The 16,949-nt window shown below is 61.5% G+C and overlaps 3 protein-coding genes and 1 non-coding gene across 4 annotated transcripts; 2 read left to right on the top strand and 2 right to left on the bottom strand.

Moving 5' to 3' along the window:
* Positions 1-250: 250 nt before the first annotated feature.
* On the bottom strand, positions 251-4,029 carry PAF1 (PAF1 homolog, Paf1/RNA polymerase II complex component). Its single transcript, XM_004595096.2, has 14 exons — positions 3,938-4,029; positions 3,735-3,764; positions 3,556-3,648; positions 3,292-3,413; positions 3,133-3,199; positions 2,938-3,039; positions 2,741-2,846; positions 2,586-2,654; positions 2,395-2,498; positions 2,196-2,312; positions 1,971-2,099; positions 1,049-1,154; positions 861-951; positions 251-781 (listed from the first exon to the last, which is right to left on the bottom strand). Exons 1-14 carry the CDS (start codon positions 3,982-3,984, stop codon positions 381-383), a joined length of 1,584 nt encoding a protein of 527 aa, XP_004595153.2. The 5' UTR covers positions 3,985-4,029; the 3' UTR covers positions 251-380.
* A 251-nt stretch (positions 4,030-4,280) lies between these two features.
* Positions 4,281-9,201, top strand: MED29 (mediator complex subunit 29). The gene is made up of 4 exons (XM_004595097.3): positions 4,281-4,624; positions 4,806-4,864; positions 5,055-5,139; positions 5,954-9,201. Exons 1-4 carry the CDS (start codon positions 4,409-4,411, stop codon positions 6,194-6,196), a joined length of 603 nt encoding a protein of 200 aa, XP_004595154.2. The 5' UTR covers positions 4,281-4,408; the 3' UTR covers positions 6,197-9,201.
* Positions 9,202-12,468: 3,267 nt separating this feature from the next.
* Positions 12,469-14,813, top strand: ZFP36 (ZFP36 ring finger protein). Its single transcript, XM_004595098.4, has 2 exons — positions 12,469-12,606; positions 13,291-14,813. Exons 1-2 carry the CDS (start codon positions 12,583-12,585, stop codon positions 14,224-14,226), a joined length of 960 nt encoding a protein of 319 aa, XP_004595155.2. The 5' UTR covers positions 12,469-12,582; the 3' UTR covers positions 14,227-14,813.
* Positions 14,814-16,022: 1,209 nt separating this feature from the next.
* TRNAI-UAU (transfer RNA isoleucine (anticodon UAU)) lies at positions 16,023-16,116 on the bottom strand. The gene is made up of 2 exons: positions 16,079-16,116; positions 16,023-16,058 (listed from the first exon to the last, which is right to left on the bottom strand). It is a non-coding gene; the product is annotated as a tRNA-Ile (tRNA).
* Positions 16,117-16,949: the final 833 nt, after the last annotated feature.

Raw genomic sequence — 16,949 nt, forward strand, 5'->3', positions numbered from 1 at the left:
CTGTACAGTTTTTCTCGCTGTTGGAGAAGACTTATTTGTTGGAGTTTCACTTGTTTAATGGTCTGGGCTTATTTTGGAAAAAAAAAAAATCAAAACAAAACAAAAAAAAGGCATTGTGACCTTTGTTACGCTGCATGTCCCTGGGAGCCCTTGGCCAGCCGCAGTCGCTCGCCTTGCTCTGTACCTCGACCTGGGGTGCTCAGCAGCTGGGGGCGGGGTGCGGAGCGCACGGAGCGAGACCTCAGGCTCACGGGATGGCTGAGTACGTGGCTTTATTCACAGTAAAGGTTTGGGGGGACAACATGAGGGGCTCCCCAAGTAGACCACTAGAAAAGTGCCTTCCTGCTCCCTCCCACGGGGTCCGCACCAGCCTCGGGGGCTCAGTCACTGTCGCTGTCGGCTTCACTGGAGTCCGAAGCGGCCGCCTCGCTGCCGTCCTCCTGGGCCGAGTGCTCACTGCCACTGCGGAAGGGACTGGCGCTGCGGCTGCGCTGCCCGCCCGCTTCACTGCCGCTGTCCGAGTCATTGTCACTGCCACCACGGGCTCGGCCTCTGTCCTCCTCGTCTGAGTCTGCATCGTCCTCCGAGTCAGCATCGCTGCCGAAGATCTCCTCTTTGTCGCGGGCGGCTCGCGCCTCGTCTTCGCTGCTCTCGTCCTCGCCACTGCCGCTCTTGTCGCTGGCCTCTTCCCGGTCACCCTCCTCTCGGTCGCTCTCGCTGCCTGACCGGTCGTCCTCGCTGCCCTCCTTCTCACTGCTGCTGCCCTTCTCGGGCTCCTCATCTGTCACGGAGCCCAGCCCTGTGAGGCACAGCCCACCACCCCCTCTGCCCCACCCGGAGAACCACCCAGCCTCCCTTACCTGATGCCCCGGCCTCTTTCTCTTCTGTTTCCATCTCTTCCTCCTCTTCCTCCTCGGGTTCGTGGTTTTCCAGCTGGGCCTTGCGTGCTTCCTGGAAGCAGCAGCATTGGGATGGGGGAATTAAGGCGCTAGGCCAGGCTCTGTCCCTCTCCTTGCCCACCAGGGCCCGGGGCAGCACAGCCTCTTACCTGGGCTTCTAGCTCCTTCTCGTTCATGTCACGGTGCTTGACCACAAGCAGGGCGTTGGTGCCCGACTGCACCCCAGCCTTGGCCCGACGCTTACTGAGGCGGACCCTAGAGCGGTGAGGTGGGGAGGAATGAAAGATGCCATCAAAGCGAGACGTCTGACGTGGTTCCCTCTCGACGTGGGCCCCAGCGGACCAGGACCAATAGGGACAGTGGGGAGACTACCTCAAGGGCTTGGGGGCAGGGAGGATGGCAGCACTCAAAACACCAGGTTGCCCTATGCCACGTGCTTCTTCCAAAAGGTGGTGGGAAATAATTAAAAAATTAATTTGGTACAAAAAAATTGAAATCTGTACTTTTTTTAGAATATTCATTTTCCATGAACTATCTCAATATCCTGCATATGCATAGATTTCAAAATTTTTTTTGGCACCAAAATAAACTCTAATCCCATATTCCATGGATTTTTCAAGTACCCTTTGTGTGCACGCGTGCGCATATGCAAATGTCTAACAATTTCTGGCCTCTGAAGAACAGTAACTCGCTCACAGCGGCCCATCCCCATGGGTGGGGCGTGGTGCTCTCCAAGCTGCCAAGGAGCTCTGGGTGGCCTAGATCCCCTGGCCTCCACCTTTCTCATGTCCTGTGGGATTCTATCATCTCTGCTTCCAACACAAGCGTCTGGCCCTCCCAAATCAGGCATCCCAGGGTGCCTGCGGCCAGCAGGACAGCGCTGCGGAGTCCTGTTGGAAGCATTCATGCTGGTTTCCTCTATGTCTCCCTACATGGATGGGCTGGGTTTGCTTTTACATGAAGTCTCCTACCAGTGAACCTGGCTGTCCACCCTCACAAAAGCTCTGACCATTCCGAATGGCCTGCCTACAGATGGCCCCGGCTCCTCTGACGGTCAGCCGTGTGCAGTACCTGGTCTCCAGCTCGTTGTAGTAAACACCGTCACCCTCGCGGAATATGAAGAAGTAGTTCTCCTCGTAGCCCTTGCTCGCTTTGTTCTTCACGTTCCAGTTATACTCCCGAGCGATCTTGTAGTCGTACCTGAGCGGGGAGGGCAATGAGGTCATCCTGCTGAGCCCCAGGCCGGGCCGGGCCCGGCCCCTCCCAGGAGCCCCCAGCCTGGCTCCGCCCACATACACATCATCTGGTGCATAGTCCATCTCCTCCTCCTGGTCCCGTTTGCGTTTCTTCAGCGTCTCCTCCACTGGCAGGAAATAGGCCACAAACTGGTTCCCTTCCTCGTCCATCATACCCCTGGGTTGGGAGAAGTACTGGGTCAGCGACAGCAAAGAGGGCCGAGGGGGAGTACGCCTGGGTGGCCAGCAGGCCCGCTCACCTGATCATAGCCTGAGACATCATTTCCAAGGCAGCAGCACCACTGGTGTCCTTGGGGGCTGGGTCAGAATCAAAGATGACCTGGGCGCAAGGGTTGATCCACATCTGGGGAAGAGTTGAGGAGGTAACAGGTCAGACCGGAATAGGCCGCCATGATGGGACACCATCACTGTGTGCCACCCTCCCCCTGACCTTGAAGTCTGGGAAGACAGGCATGACCTCCACGGGCGTCACCCGGGGCTTGCTGTAGTGCTGGGATATCTAGTGGGAGGAGATCGACGTGAAAGGGATGAACTCGGGCTGCACACTGTCCGCCTCCCCTCCCTCCACTCCGGTCCCTCTGTTACTGATTTCTGGGCATCCTCAAATGTCTTCTCGATGGCAGTGATCTGGCTGTCCCTGTCCTTGTATATCTCCTCCTCTGTGAACTGCTGCTTCACAGAGACACCAATCCTGCGAGGGGGGAGCAAGACCTTCTAGGAGCCCCAGGCCCTCCACAGCCTGCACCTCCCCTGGCTTGCCGGGGTGGGCCGAGGGGACGTACTTGACCTCTGGCTTCTCATTGGAGATACCGTAACGATTGAACTCGGTGGAGATGTACTCGGTCTTGCGCATCCATGGCACCACCTTGGCATGCTGCTGGGACCTGAGTGAGAAAGGCCGCCTCAAGAACCCACCGCCCTCCTGCCCCTGGGGCCACCTCAGCCTGTCTCCCGGATCCCCACCCCGCAACCTTTACCTCTTGGAGCTGGTCGGGGCCTGGATCTCCTCTTCCAGAAGTTTCTCATCAGCTGGATCGAGGAGAACTAGAGGGGAGTGAGGAGGCAGATGAGACTAAGCGAGACCCAGGCCTGGCCCCAGCCGACCTAGGGCAGCCGCGTCCCGTGTCCCCACGCACCATTGGGGTCGATGCGGTAGGTGTCGGGGTTGATGAGGTCGATGGTGACCCCCAGGTCTGGCTCGGTCAGCAGGTCATGTTTGTGCTGTTTCTCCAAGGATGTCGCTTTGTATTGGACAAACCTGGACAGGAGGGGCACGCCCAAGGCGGATTCGGGTTTGCTTCCCGGGGGACCCCGCCGCTGTCACGAGGGACACGTGGGAGCCGGACCCCCGAAGGGCAGTCGGTGCCCTCAGGGGGGAGCCTCCCTTGGGGTGGTCTCACCTGTTCTGGTCGAAGGGGTAGGTGATGAACTTGGGGTCGAAGGGAATGTCGGGCAGGCTGTTGCAGTACTTGACTCGGCAGACTACTCCGGACCTGGGGACCCAGCAGCTCAGAACTGCCCCCCGCCCCCACGCGCCCCCTCCCCACCCCGGCCCTGGCTGCAGCACACAGGGGCTCACCGCTCAGGCAGCGTCCGGTGGGAGTTGGGCCTGAGGGGGGAAAGAGGGAACGCGATAGCACGGCGGGCTGACAGGTGCCAGGGCCTGTAAGGACCCGCAGCCCCCTTCGTCCCGGGGGGCGTCCCTGACGTCACGGCCCGACCCCGGAGGGGCTGTGACGTCGCAGCTGCCTCCCCCTCCCCGGAGCACAGCGCGGCGCCTACCGGTGGCCGTCCTCCCGCTGGGCCTGGGTTTGGATGGTGGGCGCCATAGCGCCGAGGCGACAGCGGCCAGGGGCACGCGAAGGGGCGTGTGGGCGTGCGGGCGTGCGGGCGTGCGGGCGGGCAGAGCCGGGCTGTCGAGCCTGAGGAAGACGCGCAGCTCCCGGTTCCTACAACCGCCGCCGGGAGGCTGAGGACCCGACAGGCGCCTCAGGCCGCGAGGCCTTTAGGGAAACAGAGTCCGCTCCAAGCCGCGCGCGGATTGGCCAATTCTGGGGAAGAGGGCGGAGCGGTGGGCAGAGCCTTCTTGTGATTGGTTGCAGGCCATTTCAATCTGGGGGTGGAGCTTGTGAAAACCAAGTCCCTCCCTCTTCTCCTATTGGCTCACACCCTCGGGAGGCGGAACCCAACTAGCTAATGAAGTCCTTAGAGAGACACGCGTGTGACGCATTTCCGGCGCTCTGAGCGTGCAAGATGGCTGCCTCCCAGCAGCAGGCTGCGGGAGCCTCCTCGGCGGCGGGGGTGTCTGGGCCCGGTTCGGCCGGCGGCCCGGGGCCTCAGCAGCCGCCGCAGCCGCCGGCACAGCTGGTGGGGTCGTCGCAGAGCGGGCTGCTGCAGCAGCAGCAACAGGACTTCGATCCCGTGCAGCGCTACAAGATGCTGATCCCGCAGCTGAAGGAGAGTCTGCAGGTGCGGGGCCGGCGGGCGTTGGGGGGCGGCGCTGACCGAGGGGCTGCTGTCCGGCTGGGCCCGACCTGGACACGGGAGGTAGTCGCGGTGGGGGCGGCGGGACGAGCCGAGTGGGCTGGCCTGGATCTCCAGGGACGAGTGTGGATCAGCTAGAGCTGTGTTTTCTTTTGGTGAATTGTAGACCTTGATGAAGGTTGCAGCCCAAAACTTGATCCAGAACACGAATATTGACAACGGACAGTGAGTGCAACCCCCTCGCCAGCCCTTCCCCGCGCCCCGGAATAGCCCTTCTCCAGTCTGGGACAGTCTTCCCCCATCCACTGGGACACACCCCCCTAGCGCGTCCAAGAGATGCTTGGGGCTCCCTGTGCAGGGCTGTGCCTGGGACGGGAAGCGCATTCCTCAGTCAGCCTCTTCTCCCGAGCTGTAGGAAGAGCAGCGATGGGCCCATCCAGCGCTTTGACAAGTGCCTGGAGGAGTTCTACGCACTCTGTGACCAATTGGAGCTGTGCCTGGTGAGCACCTGCCACAGTGGCCCTGGGGGTGTTGGGCAGGGGCGTCAGGGTCTTCAGGAACCCCTTACCACTCGCTAGGCACACAGCATTGTCCAAAGCCCTGTCCTCCGGAAGCTCCAGGCTCAGTGACCCAAACATTCCAGCTTGTCCCCCAAAGCAGGGACAGCTCAGAGGGGTCCTCCAGGAACGACTGGGGGTGTGGCCCTGAGGAGGGTCTCTGATGTGAGATGGACAGTCAGTCTCCACCTGCACTCCAGTTCCTCCTCCTCCTCCGCGAGTTCCTGCGTTGCAGGTCTCAATCAGCCCAGCCCAGGCGTGTGAGGCACCCACCAGACATCCAGGCTTCACGCCCAGATCTCCTTGACAGCCTCTGACACCGCTACTCTGGACTAACTGTTGAGGAAATCAGATGGGCTGTGGGGGAAGTTCAGGTGGCAGATGAGAGGTGGGCTGAAGGGAGGAGCCCCAGGAGGGATTCAGGAAGACTGGAGATAGACTACCTGCTCCCCCAGCCCCGGGGTCAAGGGCAGGACAGGGAGCTGTCAGCCATGGGACTAATGCACTACTGGGGAGGAGTTTGCAGGATAAGCCATGTGCCCCGTTGGCATATTCCCCACACCACCCCTGAGCCAGGGCATTCAGGAGGAGGGGCTGTGGGGACAGGAAGTCTGGGGGCCCAGGAATGCCCTGGGAGGCCGGGCACTGTGATGCATGTGTCAGGGCATGAGTGCTGCACCAGGGTGGGGTGGGGTGGGGCTGGAAGGACCTCCAACCGAGCAAGGCTGATGCTGCATCCTGGCCTGCCCGTCCTCAGCGCCTGGCACACGAATGCCTGTCCCAGAGCTGCGACAGCGCCAAGCACTCTCCCACGCTGGTGCCCACAGCCACCAAGCCCGACGCGGTGCAGCCTGACAGCCTGCCCTACCCGCAGTACTTGGCCGTCATCAAAGCCCAGATCGCCTGTGCCAAGGACATTCACACGGCACTGCTGGACTGTGCCAACAAGGTCACGGGCAAGACGCCGGCACCACCGGCCGGCCCGGGGGGCACCCTGTGAGGGGGCGGGGCAGGGCAGGGGGTGGAGTGGGGTGGCGCGCAAGCATGGCAGCAAGGAAATGAAGAATGGTTTGAGCCAAAGCACTTGGCTGCTGTGATTGTTCTCGCCTGAGCAATGAGCTCAAGACCAGCAGAGGGCAGCAGAGGCCAGCAGGGCGGGCCCTGGCCCCTTCTGCCCAGTGCGGGCAGTGGACTTTGGACTGGGCCCACCCAGGATCTCTAGGCTGTGGGCTGTCTTCCCACCTGGCCGCCCGGTTGCGCTGCCAGGCTGGGTCCCTCGTGCCGCCCCTCTTGGCAAGTTGTCTCCATTCCATCCTGTAAGTCCTAGGTCTTCTCTATTTTTAGGCATCTTTTTCTTTTTTTTTTTCATTCTGCTTTTCTTGTGTCTCCTGTCCCTCACCTCGCTGTCCCTCTGGTCATGTTCAGCCTCTTGCTCCTTCCTGAGACTCTGTGACTGTGGGGGCAAACAGAACCCCTGGGTCTAAGGAGGGGGACTTGGTGTCCTTCCAGGATCCCCCAGCCCCTCCTGTGTCAGTCCACCCTGGGAAAGGAGAAGTGGCAGGGTTCTGGGCCCTGACCTCAGCAAGCCTGATGGGGGAGCAGCTTGAGCCCCCCCCCCCGGTGCACACACATACATACCCATCCCCAGGCCCTGCGTCAGCAGAACTCGGGGTGAAGGGAATTGTGCAATCGACGGGGAGGCAGGGCCCAGCTGGATGCCTGGGTCCCCATATTTTTAGCCCAAAGGAGAAGTGAAAAGGCCCCAAATGTGGTGAATCATCAAGTCCCGGGGAAGAACCCAGCTCCGGGAAGCAGGCCATAGGGAGGGGGCTTTGGGGAGAGCCGGTGGACCCCCCCAGGATCCCTGCTCCCCACTTCCCAGATCACTGCTCTGGGGAGCTCAGCTGTGGCCTTCAGGCCTGGGCAAGCACAGGGAGGAGCCGCCAGCAGTGCGCAAGGCTCCAGTGACTCAGCCTGGCTAGAGGATGGCCCCGCCCAGCACCCCTGCACCCTGGTGCCTGTGACCCCAGAGCCCAAGGTCTCACACAGGAAAGTGGCCAGGGAAGGGAGGGTGTGTGTGTGTGTTTGTGTGTGTGCCAGCAAATTGCTCCCCAGTGACTGCTGAAGTGCCAGGATAGAGGGATGAGTTGGCCGGCAGGGGAGAAAACTTCATACCCAAAACAGAGCCCTAGCCCTGCCCTCCTGTTGAACTGGGTCAGCCCCTCTAATGACCCACGGTCATCTCCCTCCCTGATGTCAGTTGATGATGGACTTTAGTCCTAGCTACAAAATGCTTCCACAATACCACCCAGCCTGGGGCTTGCCAGGATGGCAGGATTGCACACAGTCCAACCCCTGCCAGCTGGGCACCCACATCATCTTAGCCACACCTACTCCCATGATAAGCACACAGAGAAAGCCCTGTTTGCCCAGCTTGATGCAGGTGCCTTGGGTATTGTGGGAAGGAGGCGGCACCACATGCACATACACCATACCGCTGCAGGGGAGGCCAGTAGCAGGCTGTGGGCACATATGCAAAGGACAGAGGTACAGTTGGTCCTCCAGGGGAGTGTCAGTGCTACAGCACACACTGTCCGGAGGCCAGCAGTGCTGCATGGTGACTTCACAGTGCATCCCTTGAGGTATCCCAGGCTGGAGTGTCTGCTTTCACATTGCAGCCCTGTTTCCCTGTCCAGTTTCCTGTTTCCATGTACACAGGGGGGCAGCTGATGACCCAGTGTGTTGGAGACCCAGCTGAGGCCAGGGTTCCCGGCTTTTGCCTGCTGTACGCTTGGAGAATGTACCAGCAGATGGACTGTCTGTCCATCTGCCTTTGAAAGGAACATGGGCCAGGACTGACACAGGTTAAGCTACTGCTTGCAGATGCCTGTGTCCACCAAAAACCCCAGTTCGAGTCCCAGCTGCTCCACTCCTGCTCCAGCTCCTTGCCAATGCACCTGGAAAGCAGCAGATGGCTAGCTCAGGCACTCAAGTCCCTGCTTCCCGCATGGACGACCCCGATTGAGTCTGGCTCCTAACCTCAGCCTGATCCAGGCCCCGCTATGGCCACATAGAGGGCAATCGACAGAAACATGCCCTCTGCCTAGCACTCGGGGACAAGTCAGTTTGAACACAAAGGTAGCCTAATGGCTAAAGCTCTCATCTTTCATGCACCGGAATCCCATGTGGGCACTGGTTTGTATCCCATCTGCTCCACCTCCCTTCGAGCTCCCTCCTTGTGGCATGGGAAAGCAGTCGAGGACGGCCCAAAGCCCTGGGACCCTGCCACCTGCCTGGGAGACCTGGAAGAAGCTCCTGGCTTTGGATCAGCCCAGCTCTGGCAGCCATTGTGAGTAGATGTCTCCTCTCTAAATCTGCCTTTCCAGTAAAAATCTTCAAAAGAACATAAAACCACAACCCAAGAGATGCCCAGTTGGTCGCCAGGGTGCTGGACGCACATGAAGCACCATGCATGGTGGGAGATGTGTACCAAAAGTCAGAGAACATTCAACAGACGCTTACTGAGCACCTAGCGCCAGCCAAGCCCCAGGTCCTGGAGCCCACGTCCATGCCGTGGGAGCCTGAGCGAGAGGACCCACAGCACAGCATGGCCAGCAGGAGGAGGGGTTCAAGGCAAAGGCAGCAGAGTGTGACCAGAACTGAAGATCTGTAATCGCAGGAGACATGACGGGATGGAGAAAGCGTCTGGGTAGCCAGGACTGGGCCAGGGCCGGAGGGCTGAGCACCAGCTGGGGTGCTCCCACGCCACCATGGAGCACCTGGGTCCTGTGTGGGCCTCTAGCTCCAGATTCCCCACCCCACCCCGAGAGGAAGTGTGATGGCGCCAGTAATTAGGTCCAGCCCAGACAGGGTCCTCTCTCTCTTCTGATTATAAAAAAAGTGCTAGAACTTTGGTTGGGCAGTAGTAATTTCATAAACACTGTCTATAATAATTTGGTGTTACATGCATTAATTGTCATAAATAAACAACAAGGTTGTTTCGTTTTTGGTTTTGTTTTTTTAATCTCACTGAAGCGGTGATACAGCAGGTTTGAGGGAGAGGGAGGGAGCCCTGTGGCTGTCCAGAATCGATGGCAGGTGTGTAAGGGACAGTGAGGAGGCTGTGGCTGCATGAGGGAGCAGGGATAGGGTTTGGGTGAGGCCAGGGGACACGGGGACAGCCTCAGCTCTGCCAGCTGACTAGCCCAGCCCATCACCCACCACCTGGCTGAGTCTGTAAACAAGGCTGTAACCGCCACTTATGCCGCTATCTCTCACCCATCGCAGACTTTGCCCATCACAGCTGACTCAGCCCTGCTCTCCGGCAAACACAGCCAGAGTGGACTCGGCAGTGGGCACAGATGAGGCTGGCGCGCACGCGCGCGCACACACAGAGCACTGGCTTCCCAGGTGCGAGCGCCTGTTCTGTCTGCTCCCAAAAACAGCCCCGGGGGGCAGGGGGGACAGGGAAGGTCCCTCCCACGTCACGCGCCTTCGTCCACGTCAGTAACCAAAGTTCATGGGTTTCACCACCTTGTGACTGGGCCGTAGAGGAACCGCATCCAGAGTCGAGGCCCAATCGTGGCTTCCCCTGCAACCTGACCATGTCCACACACCTGCCGGCTGGCACGCGGCCACCCGCGGGCTGCCATGCTCCACACGTGAGCACAGCCCCCGCGGGGTCAGTCCAGGCGGTTACACACACGTTGTCAACTGCTGATCCCTCTGTGGTCACAACTACACCCAGCTGTGCAGGTGGGAGCCTGGCATTGTGTCCCCTGCCCGTGCTCGCTGCAAGTCCCCAGGCACACGTGCCGCGAGCACACGGCAATCTGGCTCGCCCGCGCGCGTGTACACACACACACACACACCCCGACTCTCACACCCCCGCGTTTCCCGTCCCTGCTTGTTTTTCTGGAAACTCTGCTCTCCGTTCCCCTCCCCCTTGGGCCGGAAGTGCTTGCTGTATTTTTAGCTTCTCTGGTTTCCGCCCCTTTCTTCCCGCCCCGCTACACGACCAGCCGCGACCCCCGCCCCCACCTCCCCACCCCGTCCCCGCGCGCCCCGCGGGGGACCCAGGCATTCCCCCTTCCCCACCTTCATTCCAGAGGGGATTCCCGGCCGCCGCTGGAGCCGCGGATTTTCCCCGCTGGCTACGTGGGGAACGGGGAGGAGTCCTGGGTGAATTTCCTCCTGGTCTGGGACGCTGAGACTGGGAACGACTTGGAGGTGGGGGGAAGTAGGGGGCGACCTTGATCCCTGGCTCTGAGGGAGGAGGGGTCGCGGGACGAGCTGGGTAGGAGTACGACACTGAAGGGGCTGGGGGACCCCGACCCGGACCCCTGGCTCTGAGGGAGGAGGGTAGCGGGCCCAGGACGCAGGGGCCTGGCTGCTTGGAGTCTGTGAGTTCTGAGTTTGGAGCAGAAACGTCACAGCCTTGTCTCGTGCAAAGCCCAGGCCCCAAACTCGTAGGGAGTGGTGGGATCCCCAAGTTCCAGGCTTTCAGGCAGATGACTCAGCACTTGGGAGAGGGGAGGGGGGCAGGCTGACTCAAGGATGCGACGTGTTCCCAGTCTCCAAGGAAATTGAAACTGGAATCCCTCCTCCGAGATCGGGGCCAGAGCCCAGCCCTGCTTGGAGGACCCCCCTAGGAGATACCCTTCCCCCACGCACGCGCACTGGGGCGTTTTGCTTTAGTCCCACAAACAGCCCGAAGATCTAGTGCCAGCTCGGAGGCAAGTCCCAGGTCCCCCTCGTCCCCCCACCTCCCCACGTTGTCCTCTGTTTACAGGAGACACGAGCCCTGGTTACCAGAGAGGAACCTGGGCGTCCGGGCTGAGCCTCCTCGTCACGGCTTCCAGGAAGCCCCCCTTCCCCCGCCCCGCGCGAGTGAGTCACGGGCGAGCGGGGAGGCTGCAACCGTGCCAAAGCCGCCCGCGGCCCGCCTAGCTCACGGGACCGGCCTTGGAAGGCCCCTCAGCCCCGGAGAGCGCCGCACCAGGGATTCCCCGGCGCGCCGAGCCTGTCAGGGTCTCCCCCACCTCGACACAAGCCCGCAGCCGCCGCCGTGCGCGGGAACTTCTGCGCCTTTGTGACCCCTGTGGCCACCATCTTTGCACGAGGCAGCCAGCTCACCAAGATCCCCTTTTAAAAAGTTTCAAAAAAAATTTTTTTTTGTTCCCCTTTCCCAGTTCTGCAGAGCCTTCACGCCGGGCAAATGCTTCGATTATGAAAGCCTTGCCAATATGGCGACGTGCTTGGATAATTTAGACTTGTAGCAGCCCATCAGCAGGCAATAGGGCTGACCCACTTCTTGCTCTTGAAAATAGCCTTCACTCGAGGCGGTCCTTCACATAATAACAGACTTGGCGCCTTTTCCCCTCCTGGGTGTTCCTAGGCTGGGGTTGGGAGCGTGGAGTTTGGAAGGGGGATGTCCTCGCTCTACTGGGCAGCTACAGCCCTTGGCTGGGGCTGGGACAGTCACAGACTCAGGTGTCCCTGCGGTGTTCCTGGGCACCGAGTTCAAGAATGGAAAGCACTAGAAGCAAGCCCCGCCCAGAGGAATCTGCCACTATCTTACCCGTGGCAGGTGAGGGGCCTCAGGCATCTGGGACCTCACCCAGCCTTCAGTTAGGGGGAGGATTGTGAGGGTGGAGGCAGGTGTCCGAGAACAGAGCGTTCCCTCCCAGGAGCGATGCCTGCCTCCCTTCCTCTGTGCACTTGGCCAGGTTCCTCTGGAGGTGTTTAAGTGTCCTGGTTCTTTGTGAGGGGCATAAGGGGTTTTTTCTTCGATTCTTATCGCTTCTATCTCTGGGGCCACCGCCTCCTCCCTGTGTCTTGTCGCCTGCGCGCCTCCACCTGTTGCATGCGGGACACCTGTGTCCCTTCCCTCCCCACGTCAGCCTGGCTCTCCCTCCGGGCTCTTCCTCTTTCCCTCTGCCTATCTACCTGCGTCTTTTCTCTCCAGCCCTCTCTGTATACACCTCTCCCTCCCCGTCTTTCCCTCCCTCTACTCCGCCGGCGTCTCTCTTTCTCTTCCTCTTTCTCTCCCTCTGCCCTTGTCAGCCTTGCCTCCACCCAGCCTCAGCCCTTCCCTTCCCTCCCCGACCACCACCACCTGCCGCGCCCTCGTCCAGGCAGCGGTCGGCCGCGGGCCCAGCCCTCGGTCGCGGGCCCAGCCCACGGTCGCCTTGGCCCGGGGGGCCGGCCGGGCTGCGCCGGGGGCGCGCGTCCGGGAAGCGCCCCTCCTGGTCCCGCCCCCGGCCCGGCCCCGCCCCGTCATGACCACTTGGAGCGGCCCTATAAGTAGGTGTCCTGTAGGCTGGAGCCGCAGCCCGGTTCAGCGCTCCCACTTTGGGCTGATCCCTCGGGGCCAAACGCGCCGCCATGGACCTCGCTGCCATCTACGAGGTGAGTCCCCCGCCGGACTCCCCAGCTCCGGAAATATCGACCCGGGTCGCCAGCTTCTCTGGCTAGCTGGGAACTCTTTCAGTGCCACGACTCCGCTACCTGGGGCGCCTACCTGCCTTTTCCGGGGACTTTAATATGGGGAGGGTGAAAATAGAGCCCTCGCCTCCCCGCGGCTCTCTCCAGCACCTGGATGTCGGGGAGGGCCCGTGGAGGTGGAAGATGGGGGGACTTTGCTCGGACCCGAGCTGGCTGGAGGCGGAAGCAGTTCTACACCTGGCTTCCTCCACGTCGTGACCTGGGGAAGCTGACTGGGTGCCTCTCACGCCCGACTCTTCTCCGGCAACTCAAACCCCGTAGATCCGACTCCCCGGCTCAACTTTGCCCAGCTCCCTCCCATTGTGAAACTAGAGAACTCGGTTCGCGCCTCGTCTCCCGGGGAGACCGGAGGCCGCTCAAAGTTGAGGGGACTATTGGTGTGCTTTGGCTTCAGGGTCCCTGTTGGGGTGACTGGACGCAGAACCCTCAATCTCTCAATCGTTAGGTTCCGGAAACCCCGGGTTGGCTCGTGGGCGGGTGGGGCTCCGGCACGGAGCCCACAAACCGGACTGGCAAGCTCTCCGAGTGCGGCTGGGGCGCGCGTCACCCTGCATTTTCGGGTGTCCTAACCAGTCGCTGTTCCCACAGAGCCTCCTGTCACTGCACATTGACCCCCCATCTGACCACGGAGGGACGGAGCCTTCGGGACTCTGGGGCCTGAACCCAGCGGACCCCAACCCGGCTGGGGTCACCTCTCGCCTGCCCGGCCGCTCCACCAGCTTGGTAGAGGGCCGCAGTTGCGGCTGGGTGCCCCCGCCGCCTGGCTTTGCACCCCTGGCTCCGCGCCCAGCCCCTGAGCTGTCACCCTCACCCACCTCGCCTACCGCGACCCCCACCACCTCCTCCCGCTACAAGACGGAGCTGTGTCGGACCTTCTCGGAAAGCGGCCGCTGCCGCTACGGGGCCAAGTGCCAGTTCGCCCACGGCCTGAGCGAGCTGCGCCAGGCCAACCGCCACCCCAAGTACAAGACTGAACTGTGCCATAAGTTCTACCTCCAGGGCCGCTGTCCCTACGGCTCCCGCTGCCATTTCATCCACAACCCCAACGAGGACCAGGCGGCCACTGGCCACCCCCACGTGCTGCGCCAGAGCATCAGCTTCTCCGGCTTGCCTTCAGGACGCAGGACCTCGCCGCCACCCCCGGGCCTGGCCGGCGGCCCTTCTGCTTCTGCCTGGGCCTTCTCCCCCTCCAGCTCCCCGCCTCCACCCGGGGACCTCCCTCTTTCCCCCTCTGCCTTCTCGGCTGCCCCTGGGACCCCCGTGACTCGAAGGGACCCCACTGCTACCTGTTGTCCCTCCTGCCGCAGGGCCAATCCCAGCAGCATCTGGGGGCCCTTGGGTGGTCTGGCCCGGAGCCCCTCGGCTCACTCTCTGGGTTCCGACCCTGATGAGTACGCCAGCAGCGGTAGCAGTCTCGGTGGGTCGGACTCCCCTGTCTTTGAGACTGGGGTGCTGGGGCCACCCCAGCCACCTGCAGCCCCCAGGAGGCTCCCCATCTTCAATCGCATCTCTGTGTCCGAGTGACAGGTGCCTGATGACATCAAACGTGTCTTTCCCTCCCCACATTCCAAAATGCATTAATTTCACAAACAGCCCCCCTTTCCCCTCCGGACCCCACGCTGGGGCAGGTCCCTGGTGTGCCAGCTCAGTGTTTATGGTGTTGGGGGACAGTGTTTCCTGGGGTTCTTTACAGATGTAGCATACAGGGAGGCAGTGAGTCCCTAGCTCCCCCCCATTCTCCCTCACCCCCATTGGAATCCTTATTCTGGAATCTTGATGTGCTGTGAACAGTCGGCCCCTTCCCAGGTTTTCCTGGCCCCGCCGGGTGGAGTGTCCCCGAGGGAGACTCTTTGGTGCTTAAATTTCCCTCCAGGAGCAAGTAGCCAAAGCTGTTGCCAAGCCCCTCCCCTTAGCCAATGGGCCCTTTATTTATGACGACTTTATTTATTCTAATAAGATTTTATAATATTTATATCTATTGAGTCGTCTACTTCCCATGTATTTTTCTTCCCCTTTTTTTTTGTAATATTGAAAGTGATGGTATAATTATTGTTCTAAGTGTCCTATAATAATATATGAAGTAATATATATATTGGTACCTTAAAAGTCTATATTTTTGTGTTGTTTGGAATTTTTAAATAAAAGGAATCTGCGTGTAAAAGAACCCTTTCCCATGCTGGCGGGATGGGGGCAGCTGAGCCGCCCGGCGGCGCTTACCTGGCAGGAAATGACGTCACCAGGCCCGGCCGTTCACCTGAGAGGGCGGGGCCAGGTGAGGTCACCCTGCTCCCGCCGCCATCCCGGTCGAAGCCGGGCGAGCCGGTTCCCCGGGCGGGGACGGGATGTTTTCGTCCCCGAGGGGCCGAGGCCGGGCGGCCTGGCGAAAGGACGGAATGTGCCAGGCGCGGGCGGGTCTGCGGGCTCGGCAGCCTCACTCCTCTTAGGAGACTTCTGGAGACGCTCAAGTCAAATCTAGACAACTAGGAAGCTTCTAGAACCCAGGGCGGGCGGGGCGAAGGCTTGGGCCGGCCCGGTCCTGGAAGTTGGGCCTGGCGGGATCTTGGGGCATTTCCGGGCCTGGGAAACTGGCTCGAGAAGGGCCTTGCGGGGCTGGGGCCGCGGCCGGGGAATCGCTGTCCGAGGCCGGGCGGGGTTCCCGACCGGCCGCGGCCTCGGACCATACAAGGGAAGAGGCGCGGGGAACCAGCCGCTGGCCCGGAAGCCGCCGTGCCCCGAGTCGGCGCCCCGCCCCCGCCGGCCGCCCCGCGCTCCCCCTCCCCGGCCCTTCCTGCTGGCTCGCTTTGACCTTTGGACTTGACTTCCAGGAAGCCGCCTCCTCCATCCCTGCCGGGCGGGGAAGCGCTCCCGGACCGGAGCCCTCACCGCTGGGTCCGCGGTCTGCAGGCCCAACAGGCCCTTGGTCACCCCACCTCCGGCTGCGCCCTCCCCCTATGTCCAGCTTGAGCCTAAATGGAGACACACACTCCCCTCTTTAGGCTGTGGCCCCTTGCAAAATAAGATAGGAAGGTTCTAGAATATGGAGGAAAACAGTCCTAGGCACGGTTGGTCCAGGGCCCGCACACATGGCTAGCGAGTGTCAAAACTCAGATTGGTAACACCAAATAAAGCTGATATCACCCCCTGGTGGCCAGCATGAAAACTGCCCTCCCGACGGGCAGTAACGGTGTTGTGTGGCCCAAGTTCACAGGAGTTCGGAGCCCGAAAACGGGCGGGAATGTTCGTTCCTTTTAAGCGATCCGGCTGCTTGGATTGACCGATATGATGTATAAATTTATTAAGGTTGGCGGAGAAACTAAAAGTGCTCCAGGTGAGGATCGAACTCACAACCTCGGCATTGCTCCGCCTAGCACTGTCTTATAAGTACCGCGCGCTAACCGATTGCGCCACTGGAGCCCCGGTTGGGCTCCGCCGCCGGTGACTCCTTCAGTCGTTCCTGACCACGTGACTTGGGCAAGCCTCGCCCTCACATTGTGTATGCAAATAGAACCTTCCTGGCTGACCAATAGGAGACAGGACGTGCTCGGTCGCGGATTCTCACGCCTTGAGGGCCCTTGCTGTAAAAGGAAATAGTCGGCGAGGCATTTGGAATGTGGGGGCGGAGCCTTCCGGGGAAGCCTCGCCTCCTCGTGAATATTCAGGAGCCTGTAAGGTGGGGCCTTAACCCTTCGCTGGCGGGCCGGCCGGAAGGCGGCCCCTCCCCCCCGCGGGCGGGAACAGGATATGCGCCGGGGCGGCTGGGGGAGGGGAAGCCCCGGGCGACCGCCCCCCGCCCCACAGCTGGGTCCGGACTCTCCAGATGTGGCGCCGCCGCCACCCCGGGAGCCCCCTGTGCCGTGCAGCCGGCAGCCCGAGGCGCCCCGAGGCTCGGACCCCGGCACCGCGTCCGTAGAGACCCCCGAGATCCGTGGGTCCCCCGTCCCGGTGTCGGAGCCCGGGTGTGGGGGCCGTCTCAGGTGACCCTTCCCCACCTGAGGAGCCGGCCGGGCGGCCGCCCCCAAGGGCCCCTGGACCCCGAGCGTCCCGCAGCTCTGTGGGGAGAGGACGGGGACCCCGAGGGAGGACAAGACTCCCTTCTCGAGTCGCCGGCCGGGCGGCCCGAGCCCCTCCGGCGGGAGTCCGGGCCTGCCGCTCGAGGGTCCATCACTTGCAAAGAGGACTCTGGAAGTTAGAAGCCCGCGCGCTGCCGCCTCCGCGCGCCCCTGGAGTTCAGGGGGACTCGGAGAGCC

Source organism: Ochotona princeps, chromosome 16 (assembly GCF_030435755.1).
Source record: "Ochotona princeps isolate mOchPri1 chromosome 16, mOchPri1.hap1, whole genome shotgun sequence".
Classification (NCBI taxonomy): Eukaryota; Metazoa; Chordata; class Mammalia; order Lagomorpha; family Ochotonidae; genus Ochotona; species Ochotona princeps.